The sequence below is a fragment of the Aptenodytes forsteri genome, unplaced genomic scaffold, assembly GCF_000699145.1.
Source record: "Aptenodytes forsteri isolate BGI_AS27 unplaced genomic scaffold, ASM69914v1 Scaffold155, whole genome shotgun sequence".
Lineage (NCBI taxonomy): Eukaryota > Metazoa > Chordata > Aves > Sphenisciformes > Spheniscidae > Aptenodytes > Aptenodytes forsteri.
The window spans coordinates 1,276,414-1,289,767 of NW_008794446.1; the positions used below are offsets into that span (position 1 = coordinate 1,276,414).

General features: G+C 36.5%; 1 protein-coding gene across 1 annotated transcript in view; it reads right to left on the reverse strand.

Moving 5' to 3' along the window:
- The window catches only part of COG6 (component of oligomeric golgi complex 6), a 62,775-nt gene that overhangs the window by 42,384 nt on the left and 7,037 nt on the right, over positions 1 to 13,354 (reverse strand). The window contains exon 5 of the mRNA XM_009290165.2: positions 1,965 to 2,075. Coding sequence (XP_009288440.1) covers positions 1,965 to 2,075 — 111 coding nt within the window. The remainder of the gene's footprint in view (positions 1 to 1,964; positions 2,076 to 13,354) is intronic.

Sequence of the window (13,354 nt, forward strand, 5' to 3'; positions counted from 1 at the left end):
GCAGTGTTTAAAAGCAGTTGCTTGTCATTCAAATTTCTAGCACTCTGTACTCCCCATTAAATTCCATATTTCTGTTCCTTGCAGGTCTGTGCTCCAAGTGCTGCTCTTAAAATACAAGCCCGCCTCCGCCACCTCTCACCTTTCATTCCACCTTAAGAGCCTTTCCCCTTGCATCACACCCTTCTTCCACAAAAAAAAAAAAAAAAATAGCAGCAAAGATTTGGTTTCAACCTGTCTTTTAGGTAGCATGTGTGTGTTTTACATTTATTAGTTAACACTTTGGGGAGATTTTGAGGACACTACTATGGATTCCATCATCTTTTCCCCATTAACATCGGCAACTAAAGAGCAAACTGAAACATAAAGTACAATGATTATAGGTCGGTATTTTTTGTTTTCATATAATAGGGTAACAATTTCTAAGAAAAATCAAACATTTGCTATAGACTAGACCAAGGTTTTCCAGGACAATCTTTCCCCCCTGAATAACGCAGCAGCAGCAAAGAAAAAAAATCCTGGAAGACATGGACATACAGCCAAAAAGGTTATTTTGTTATTGTTTTAGAGAGCAAATGGAAATCCACTAACATTTTCAAACATGTGTCTTATTATGAAGTCATCTTTCAGTCATCATGGAGGAGACTAGCGAATTCAGACATAGCTGAATATGTGCCTTTTGTGACTTGAACACAGTTTCCCTCAGGAAAGTAGAGTTTCATTCTGGCTCAAGTCACACAAAAATATACATATTCTAAGTGAAATAGGACACTGATTTAACCTACTGCCTTGCATCAACTGTGTTGAAGATCATGTTTATAAAAACCCAAATCACTCTTCCTTTAGGAAAAAAAAAACAAACATTAAAAAATTACCAAAACAGAAGCCTGACTAAAAATGTTTTAAGCACGCTGGTTGATTCTATCATAGGGGAAAAGCACACACACGATTTTACTGAAGTCTGCCGTTTCAGTAGCACAACTATGATTATATCTCAGTTACTCCTGCACATTTTTTAGACAGATCAAAGTATCAAAAGGACTAATCCTCGTTCTGCTGTGAACCAAGCACTGAATAAATGGCACAGCATTGCTGACATTGTTCCCTGCAACATGTGCTTTTTAGAAACCTGAATGTTCTTTCATGGTAATAGTTGGTATAAAAGCATACAGCAATTACTCAAGTGCACAATCATTTAACACATTCCATTTATGCTTTCATTAGCATTGTTTATGGTTATCTGTTCCATGTCTTTAATAATGCTTTAGCTGCAAACAGGATGCCTGTGGAAATGAGATAGTACGTCTCAGCAGGTGGTCCACATTTAAGTGAAGATTTCTATGCAACTACAATAATAAAAATCTATTAAGTGTACTCAATTCTCTCATTATTCAGTTTGCTTTTGCTGCAGAACAACACACCTTCTTATTCAAACCATAAACATATCCAAAAACTTATTTTGGAAGGTGGCTAAAAGTGCATCAGCACCTAGTATCTTCATCAACCAAGTAATAATGAGGGAAAGTCTCAGCTTATATTGTTTCAAGTCACTGAATACCTATACACATGCTTATGCAAAATGCACACACACATGCACAAGGGTAGTATGACACATTACTGAAGTGCTGCAAATTTCTCATTTGGTTTATTTGAGTGTGATGAAGTTCTAAAACATCTTCACTGAAAATTCAGACTTCATAAAGGTCTTTAAGTGTAGAACCACACGATAGCTCATTTGCCCCTTAAACTTATTACACAAACTAGAATTTAATGTTGATTTTCTTTCTTATTACTTGAATCTTTCATCGCACATTTCAAACTCATCAGAAATTCACCATTCTGCTAAAAGGTACATTCCTCCATAAAAAATTAAATTACAAACTGATAAGATGATCTCATGTACAATTCAGCTAGGACGCTTCTACATTTTAGTTCAGGGCAAAGCTTTTAATGTTCATTGAGCTACCTCAGTAATTGGCTCATCTTTCGTGCCTCGAAGAAGGTTCATTTCATCTGGTGTCAGCTGGAATTTTGCTATGAATGTGTCTGCAACTTGTGCTTTCATTTCTAGTCTCTGACTGTAATAAAAAAAAAGTGAAGAGGACATTACCTTTTTATGCTTATCAGGTTTATTTTGCATATTCATACTTTTGGAAATATAATTAGCATTAGAAATAGGTGTTATAAATTCTAATAGTACATTCTTGCCATCAAACACCTGAGTTGCATCTTCTCATATAATTTTCTATTAAGCTTACATAGATTACTGAGTAAAGACAATATAAAGGTAAATTAGCACATTTGAAAACTAGTAAGTCCTTTAAAAAAATATTCCTTTAGCGTTTGTATCACAAGTTATTTCAAATACTTTGCGCTTGTACAGTTGTAATGCTTGCAGTTATTTCCTTTCAAATTCATCAAGGAAAGAATGGGGCTTCAGCTCATGTTTTCAGAGACGAACAAAAAGCTGTAGCACCCAAAATGCGAAAATAATCATTAGATTAATCTACTTTTCTGTAGAACAGATCCATTTCTTTTTAGCAACATACAGTTGGGATACAAATTCACTAATCTCACAAGCAATCAAAATGTAATGGCTAATTCTCTTGTTGATTACCCTTCCTGAAATAAACACAGTGGGGATGTAATATGCAAACGCCATCTCGTGGGCAGCATCTTTTTGCACATGTTTTGTCACACACCTTACACCCACGGAAGGACTCGAATATAGGTTTATTCCACAGGAAGGGACTGGAATTCCTGTAAATGGAAAAATTGCTCAAACTGTGGTTTGAGCACACAGCATTCCAGGAAATAAAGACTCCTTTTTCAGGACATGGAGAAGACACTCGTTAGTTATTTGTAGAACAAAAAGGCTCAATTACTTTAAGACCATTTCAGCTTCCAATGTAATTACTGCAAGATAAATACACTGTTATTATAGGGTGGTAAGACAGGCAAGTACACTTCTAATACTGACTGCAATAATTAAATTTCCTTGCAAGATCGAAGCTTGAAAAGTAAGCTTTTACACACTTATTTACCACTTCTCTACTATCCAACTAGTGTCTGGACTGCATTCAGCTGTAAGAAGCATGGAAAACTGGCTTCCCTTCTGTAGACACGGATGGCCTTCCCATCCTGCAGTTCCACAAACCCTTTTATAGATCAGATTAAATGTTTCACAATTGTCAGTGCTCTATGTATCATACTGAATAGTGAGAAGGAAGGGAATATAAAATCCAACAGTGTTTTAATAGTAAAATTTATGAAAATCAAAGGGGAAAGCAACCCAGTACTTGTGAGTTACACAGAAGACACCTAAGCAAAAAGGAAAACCAAAAACTCCTATGCTTTAATACCACATCTTTAATTGATAAGTCATGTTTCCCCAGGGGCCTATACATGTGGCTGGTTTGCCTTTACTTTGACAGTTTTGCAATGCTTAAAATTTAACTGTTTATTTAATTTTCTCTAAGTAAACTCTACAATTGCAAATTCAGGGTCTCCATGTAGCTGAATCTTTCTCAGGGAAGGAACAAGAGTGATGGAGGATAATTTTGGCCAACTAAACAGGCAATGACAGCAGATGCATCCTTGAAAAATTATAGCACTTTCCAAGCAATCTGGTGGTAGCTTACTGCAAGTGAGGAAGAACAGGGAAGAAGTCTAAAAAGAGAGGACTCAAGAGTGCATACACAGCTTGGAAACAAGAAAATGCAGGTACAGGAAGAAAGGAAAGGTATTTGGAAGAGAGGAAAGAGATTGAGAAGCATCATGATGGTTTGGCAAGGAGGTGGAGTCAGTTTTCTAGCACAAAGAATGGGGCATGGGGAGAGAGAGATTTAGGAGAGAATGGAAAGTACCAAAAGACTCTGGGGGCAGAGAGGGGACACGTGAGGTGATGGGTCTGAAGGGATTGAAGTTGCCCCATTTCCTCTTTGAATAACTTTATCTAAATCTCTCGTATCGGGGTGAGGACACGCAAGACTCTCTTCAAACCTAAACAGACCTGGCACTGTTTTCCAGCCCCACTGATAGGCTTTTCTGACTCAGAAAGCACGGTAGGCCTCAACACAGTGGAAGGAGAATGGAAGAATACCATTTTGAACACATTCAGTAAAACTTCAGCAGGAAGATTAAGTGATAAAATCTGAAGAGAGGAAGCCATGGTGTAACTTTAGCTGGAGACAGAGGAAAAAATACCAAGAGAAGCTGTCTACAAAACATACTCACAAGAATTAACAGGCAGGAGGATGCTAACAAAAGAGTGTTTTTAATTAAATATTAGGCTTGTGAGAGATTTCCTGATAACTTCGTCATTCTCACAACACAGATGAAAGGTGGATCAGGGCTGTTCTGCAGTAACACATTCCATCATTGCAACGATGCCTGAGCCATGCTGCTTAGGCTGCCTCAGCCATCCGTGCTCATCCCTGGACCTGGCACTGTTTTCCAGCCCCACTGATAGGCTTTTCTGACTCAGAAAGCACGGTAGGCCTCAACACAGTGGAAGGAGAATGGAAGAATACCATTTTGAACACATTCAGTAAAACTTCAGCAGGAAGATTAAGTGATAAAATCTGAAGAGAGGAAGCCATGGTGTAACTTTAGCTGGAGACAGAGGAAAAAATACCAAGAGAAGCTGTCTACAAAACATACTCACAAGAATTAACAGGCAGGAGGATGCTAACAAAAGAGTGTTTTTAATTAAATATTAGGCTTGTGAGAGATTTCCTGATAACTTCGTCATTCTCACAACACAGATGAAAGGTGGATCAGGGCTGTTCTGCAGTAACACATTCCATCATTGCAACGATGCCTGAGCCATGCTGCTTAGGCTGCCTCAGCCATCCGTGCTCATCCCTGCCCTGTACTGCCGTTTCGACTGTGCCAGAACCGTTATTTATACTATCATGTAGTTAATCAGAGCAGGGAACAAATCTGGCAGGAAAAAAACAAAAGTTTTGGGGTTTTTTTTTGGGGGGTGGAGGTTATATGTATTCTCTAATTCAGTTTACCACAGGCCTGTACTAAGGGACTCTGGGGTACTAAGTTCTGATTCTCTAATAGTTTGCCACAGGCCTGTACTAAGGGACTGTGGGGTACTAAGTTCTGTACAGGCACATCCCCCGAAGGTGTGCAAGCACACCGACCGAGAGCTGCCAGAGGCAAGGCAGCAATGACTACTTAGTTCACTGCTGCTATGAAATTGCTCATGAAAACTACACCTCAGAACTCTTCTGGGGTATTAAAAAAAAGGTAATTTCAATAGTCAGTTACAACAAATAATAATAAAAAATATTAGCAACTTCCCCTCTCAACCCCCAAAAAAACCTAGAGGCATATAACATAGCTACTCAAACTGAAAATCAGGCAAGGACACTTAAAATTTCACCCAATGATGGTGCTTTCAACAGCGCATTCCTGTTCCATGCCATTGTGCTGAGGAAGTCTAATCCATCAACGTCACCATCGTTGGATTTGGTTGAAACAACAGACTATGTAATTTAGTGAATTGCTCCAAGTCTCTCCTCTTGCGATGGAAATCTCAATTTAATATAAAACCACAAAGCTGAAAAGACTTACACCGGATTATTCCTCCCCTTAGGGAGAAGAAGGAAGGTAGGAAAGAGACTGGAGAAAGCAAATGCGAAATCTTCTTTGGTTTCAACTGAAACAAGATCTCCCATAAACACAAGAGCAGATAAGATGTTGAGAAACTTTTCTATTCTTTGAACCTGTGTATCTCCTGAGTGCATAAACTTTTAAGTGCTCTTAAAGAAGATCTCCATTTACTATTATCTCCTGTTCTTCAGATTTTTTGAATGTACACTTTCATCAAACTGGGGGCAAGGGGAAGTCTGATTTTAAGAAACGCAATATACCAGGCATAACAGCTTTTTTCAGTTTGCTTTGCAGATTTGTTGGAACTAGGGTTGTAGACTTTCAAAGAACAAGGACCAGAGTCACGAACTGTACAAAGAGCATGCTTGTTAGTCCATGCTGGAATTCTGTGCACCCTTCACTCCTGGGGTTATAAAAACGAACAATGGCAGAAGACCTCACTACTCAACCTCTCTCTTCCTGCAAGTCCTCACTCTGCACAGTCCTTCCTCTGTTCCTTTTTTGCTACTACAGAGAACAAGGCTCAATCAAACATCATGCTTTAAAGCTATTCCCATCCCTGGCTGTGTCTTTGGCTAACACCTGCTGTAACTGCTCACTGACCCACTCTGCACACTCTCAATAATTAACTATAATAAAACAGAGTCAATATATTAAACTGTAGCATACTGGCAAGTTAAAAGTTCCACAACATAAACACGAAATAACAGCCTCAAGGTGGCAGCAATGTTTCATCTATCCTTCTCAAGATAGGGATTTGGAAGTGGCGAGAAACATCTATCCTAAACTAAAAGCATGCATCTAAATTTTGAGAAAGCTATTTCTTTTCATCTCTTTACAAAGGACATGGGATTTCAACAAGCTACTCAGCTTCAAAACCCAGGTTAGACACCTCTGCTTATGCTGGCTACAAAAGTTGCCTCCATTATCAACCTGCATGAGAAAGAGATCCTGCATCCTAGATGATGGATCAGAAACAAAATATGGAAGTGCTACGTACCCTTGACTTCTATCTGGCAGCATACAGTATTAACAAGACCAATACATTCGCATAGGTATTGAATTTTATATATATGTATATTTTCCCTCAGACGTGAGAGAACAGATATTTAACTAGAATTTAATCAATCTTATTAAAGCAGGGAAATTAATTAAAATATCACTCAAGTTTGCTATAGTTATTTCAATGTGGTAAGTGCTATGCAAAACACAATGCACGTAACAACAAAAGCTAGAGTAAGGCCATCTTACATATAACCCACAGCAATCGGTACCTGTGCAGATACTTAGACATTTCAAGACCCACTGGCCTTTTTGTAATCATAATCATTTCTAAATTGTGTTCTAAGCAAGTGCAGTATAGCAGAGGAAAGGCCATACTGTGCTGTTACCCCAAAGCTTTTTTTTTTTCTTTTACAAAAGTTATCCCTGCATAAAGGAACAAAACTAACAGATCATGGGAACACGGCACCGATGCAAAGGGGGAAGTGCCAAGCACTGGTAGACTTTGGAGCTTGGGTGGGGGACGGGACTCCAACAAAGAGCAATTTCCCCAGTTTTAATCGTTGCCAAGGAGACAGAATTCTTTTGCAAGAGAACTCAAAAGGCTGGGAAAGCTATGCACTTCATGCACTTTTCCCTTGAAGCAAATACAAATGTGCACTATTTGTTAGGATTATCACCTAGACAGCTCAAAAAATGAGGTGGAGGAGAAACAGGCTTTTCCAAAGTTTAATTTTATCTTGCCACCAAATACAGCATAAAAATCTGCTAGCTTCCTTTACCTAGGACGAGTCATAGCAGCACGTTCTGAAATTACTTTCAATTTGTGGTACTGAGGATTCAACACATTTTTAAAGCCTCAAAAAGATGGAGTATTTCTAACTCATAAAGAAATAACAACCATCTTTAACAGACATGTATAAATGCTTTTCAGCAGCAGCTAGAAAAACTGTTTTTCTATGATGGTTTTTGTGGAAGGTAAATATACAAATATATATATATACACACAAATATGTGTATATATACAAAGACTATATAACAAAACATCTACACACAACTAAGTGTTAGGAAACCGTTCTTAAGAATAAGTACCAGGTGCAAAAATGCATTTGTAAATGCTGAGAACAAATGTTTTTATTCTACATTTTGTCTGTCAAACACATCTTTTATTGAAGAACTGAAATACTGTGAGAAGGTATTCAGTGACCAATTCCACCATAGAATATAATTATGAAATTTTCTCCTTAATTAAAAAATAGGAAGGCACAGAAAATCATAGTGAATTGTCTAATGTTCCCAGGATACAGGAAAATAGCAGTAATATTATAGAAGGCTTTAGTGAGACCTCATCTGGAAAACACATCACAATCCTGATCATCTGTGTTCAAGAACAATGGACTCCCATTAGACCAGAGCTAGCAGGATGATCATGAGAATGGAGAACCTAATTTATGAGAGGAGATGAAGGACAAAATGAGAAAACAGCCAATTTATATCCAAGAATTAGGTTGGAAATTAGGGAAAGGCTTTTACTGGAAAGAACAAGCTTTTGAGGTAAGTGTTCCAAGAACAGAAACATGTACAAAATACAAAAATAATTAACTAGTTACATGTTGAACAGTTGATGAGTTTATGAAAGTCATCATGCAAATGATAGCTGGCAGCAGGAGAGTGGACTTGAACTCAGAAGGTTTCTCCCATCTGTAATCCCTATCTAAAACCAGCTAGCCTGCAATGCTGCAGCCCTGCCGTGTAATACATTCTGCTCTAAAAAGAAATAGGTAAAAATCAAAAAACCTAAATCAGAAGTTTAGCAACAGAAGATACTAACTGCACTGAAATGATTCAAACCTTGCCAAACAGATTACTAAACACTAGAATAAAAAAGCTTATATGCTGTAAATAAAGTCATAGAATTTAATAATTTTCTACTTACATACCGATTAGGCTTTCTACAGACATCATTGATATGTATCTACAGAATAGTCTGGATAAGCAATTTTCACATGCAAAACTGCACAGCAATCATGTGATATAAATACTTACTAGGTAAATCAGTGTTTAGCAATGGTTAAGATACAAGATATGGTTTCTAACTTGTGAACACATATTAAGTTAAAAAGGAGTTTATTTCCAGTGAATAGATTCTTTTCCATGTTGTAGAGGTGAGCTAGTTGATATTATCGTACCAAACAGACTGGTATCTTCAGCATATCTTTTAAACAATCTGATATAAAGACATTTGAAAGGGGACTGCTTAGTCTAGCTTGAAATTTGCCATCAAATTTGAAAATGTTGCCAAAGACATGAAAATAACACACTGTTCTCTACATCCGCCTGGAATAAGATCATAACAAATGAGCTTAACCAGCAGCAAAAGGAGAACTAAATCAGATAGTAGGAAAACACTAAAGGACCAAAATAAATTTCCAGGGAAGACCACGGGTTCTCTGTTCCTGGGCTTTTCTTCTAAGAACAGATTAGACAAACATCAGTCAGGAATGGTATCGTGTAACTGATTCTGCACTTCTGATCAATGTTTCTCAACCTGTAAGACCATGCCTCATTTCGTATCGCTCAAGAGTACTTCATGCCTCAACAGAGTACACGGTTGCCAGGTAGAAAAGATGGCAGGAAATAACGCTTTGCACTTTCTCTGCTGGTCATGGCTAGAATATGACAAATTAGGGGGTTTTTTTCTTCAGATCCATTTTAGCTGTTTTGATTCTTGTTTATGCCCTGTTACATATGTTTTACTTTGGTATAAATCAGGAAAGAAAATCGGCCTCAGAATTTCAAGCCTTCACCCTCCCCAAATTGAATTATAATTCAATTTAGGCAATCACTGCTTTTCCTCATGAAGCATATTCACAGCAATAAATGCAATTACAAGTCTCAAAAGGTCAGGACATGAAATACATCTCATCAGTGCAAACCACCAGATCACCACTTTTCTCAGCATGCACTGATGAAAGCAAACCTCTCTAACCTGCTAGAAGTACCCCTGAACTTCCTACATCATTTCCAAATTGACTATGATGAAAAAGGTATTTCTTAAAAAAGAAAATGAAAAAAGCACCACTAAGTCACAAGCATGAGAGATCTGTAGTGTAGCACTACTGAAGCAGCAGATGTTCACTAACAAACATTTTCCTAAGACTTTTGACCTTGTATTGAGCACAGCGGTGACAGTCAAATCATTCACTGAACTCCAAGAACTGTGTTGAATTTAAATAAAGAGCAAGCCTGAATGTAATTCAATTAAAATAAATTGAAGTACACACTGCTGCATTCCAAAATATGTTTGGGAATCATATTTAACTATATTTTTAAAAAGTGAAATAATCCTAGTACTACAGAAACTGATTTTCCAGAATCAACATAAGGACTCTGATATCAAAACACACATTTTGCTCTGTTTAAGAACACAATTAATAGAAGCTAACAAAACAAGATAATACGTAAAGGTGTTCAAGTGCATAATCTCAACGAAAGCTCTGAAACTTTAGCCTGACTCAAAAAATATCTATCCAAGCCATTTCTATTCCTTTGTACAGTTTTCAGAGTATGATCTTCTTTACTTCCAGAAAACTACTTCTGACTCTCACCAATTTTCTATTTCTGCAGGCTTATTTTCTGTGATCTCCCTGAGCATATACATACACTCACATAATCACTCTAATTTAATTTTATAAGAATTAATATTGTAACTATTGCCTTCCGGTCTCTTTCTTCAATTGTTAGATCCACGACTGTCATTTATGGCTAACCTCAAAAACAACCTTGCACAATACCTTATCATTAAGTGACTGGTAGAACTACTATGAAGCCAGACTTCTAGCATTCTGCATACAGGATTTTGGAACTGAACTGTTACTTCGCTGGTTTGGGAACTGTACTGAACTCCAGGACACTTGTTCCCAATGCAAGGTGAAGTAGTTTAGTATTGCAAGTAGGTTTTTAACTCCACACAAAGAAAAAAAAGAACTAAACTCAGGTACAACAAGGAGAACCGACAGTCACAGGAAGCTTTTATTAAAATCTCACTTCAAGGAGCAAGATCTTTTTTCTGTCAGCCTATTAGCAATGGCAATAAACAAATCCACATATTTTAAAAAAACAGCAGATGCTTGAAAACAAACTAATCTCCTCATTACTATACATAAAAAGCCCAATGCAACCTGAAAGCAGTATTAGTGTGCTCAAGTAAATGTATAGAAATCTAGTGAAGATACTGAAGTGGAAGTGGATTTTTAACGATTCACAGAAATTGCCTAAATCAACTATCTCAGTTTTTCTTTATTATCAAAGTTTGTTATGAAATACATTAAAACAAACATTCTATTTAAGACTCTACATTACTGAACAGCAATAAATTAACCTTATGTTATAGAGAGATGGGTTGAATGGTTTGGACTACTTTATTTCACACTGCATGGTTCTATTAAGTTCTGGTAAGTCTCAATTTTAAGGAGAGAAGAGAAAAAAAGAAAACCCTAACTCCTATGTTAAGCAGATTCCATAACTTAAATAATGTGAAGGAAAACTGTTCTGCTTCTAATGTACAGTATAGTTATTTTAACTAGTCTTTACAGAGAAAATAAATTTAGAACAAGCAACCTAATTGACTAAAGAAATGCACCTACTCCGACGTATTCAGAAATACAAAAATGCATTTGTATTAATGGAAGATTACTTTTTTAATTTGTTACCTAAGTAACATATTCTATTCAGCGTTTATGCCAAATCAGGTCTAAAGCTCACAAACTAAGTTACAAGAAAAACAATGCTGCAAAGCAACAACCTGAGAATGCAGAAGTTTTAACTTAAATCTGAGACGAACATCTTATTTTCTACCCCAACTATTTAACCAAGTGTCTTAAATTACATATTTTACAAACATAGGAAGTCCCAAATAGCTCATGAGGATTACCTGCACGATACTGCAGCTGGACTGCTATACCTTCAAACCACATATTTGAGAGACTAGGATGACCAACAAGGAGTTCAGTAAGAAACTCATGAAATTGAAAATCATCTTGAACTACATCTAATTATATAGGTGATAATACAATGCAAAAACTACTTCGTATAATAAACCTAGTACCCGCACAGAACCACTGAGACAGCCACCCCTTCACAAGTACTGCAGAAGAGAAAGAATACATGCAAGGATGAAAGCATGAACAAGCATTCTCGCTTAAAATGTTCATCCTCATACTCAAGTTCCCGTGGCCACTCTGCATCTTTGGGAAACTTTATTCTTCACTGCTATCATGCTTGATTAAAAAGAGAAAAAAAACCAAACCACTACACAGGTTCAAATGCCACATAGGGAAAAATTTCTGAAGATATATTTACATTTGCAAGTCAAAACATGTTGCAATCTAAGAAAATAGTTCACTTACTATTTCAACCTTTCCTTTATTTGCTTTGTATAGCTAGGGGAATAAAGTTCCAACTCCAATTAAAAAGACTTTGGCTATTGACTTTTCTTTCTCTGGTTCTGAAGTGAACATTCTGTTCTTTTAATTGCAGTTTGCTTGAAACTTGATACTAACTATAACACCTTTTGACAAAATTTACTTTCCACAAGAACTGACCAGGCATGAAAAGGGTTTACCCAAGCCAAAGGTTCCACCTGTCATTTACCGAAAACAGTTTTAGGACTATTACAGATAGACAACTACGTATCTTAGATCAAAGCCAGAGCTAACATGTATTCTTAGAAAATGAAGGGAAGTAAATAAAAAGCTGTGAAATACTAACTCAGTTATTTGCCTAAGTAACTTTCTATCTTCATCATATTATCCAAGTGATAGCCCATTTTCCCTAAAATTTCAGTCAAATACAAAAATTAAATATTTTTAAAAAGGTAAATCCCTAATTACCATAAATGCATGAAATGCGTCTGGAAGTTTACTGTCTCTCTTCAATTTTAGAACATTGAATCAAATCATAACATTTTCCTCCTACAAGAAAATGGTCAGCTAAAGTAAATCAGATAAATGCTAAGCATAATAGAAGACCTTTTTTTTGACCAACAGCTAGTAGAGCAAATCATTTACTGCAAATCAAAATAATTTCTGAAGTTAAAAAAAGGCTAAAAAACATGAAAAGAGATGCGGATTTAATGTAGGCCTCAGTGAGAAGGGCAGAGTCAAAATAACTTTCCTTAAGGGCAGTGTAAACAACTGGTTCAGCAAAACGACTGAATGTATTATCTCTGCTATTACAAAATGTTCAGTAACTCTCACTGTGAAAAAGAAGAACATAACTAATCTGAAAATGAAGAACAAAACTGATTTTATTTTTCAGGGTAATGTTTAAAAACACCATTCCTCAGCACTGATTTAAGAACTTAATTCAAATTCTGTGGTACATAAAATGGAATTTGTTTTTTAAAATATATGTTGATGTTAAATTAAAAAATTACACAGAAAACTCTTTCACATTGGTGTTATTCGAATACAAATTCCCATTATCCTATACTTTAAGAAACTTCTACCTAACCCATGGTTTCTTGTGAAATGCCTATCATAAAATAAACAGCTGGTAGGACCACAGAGAGTAGAAATAGAAAATCGAGACTGATGAAATCTGGAGACTCCTGTAACTTTCATAATAAGAAAAGAAACATCTTTTTATAGGAAGAACTCTTAAAAAAAGATATGCTCAGTAATTACTACCTTGTTCTAGACTGACTGTTCTTGCTTTAGAGTCACTG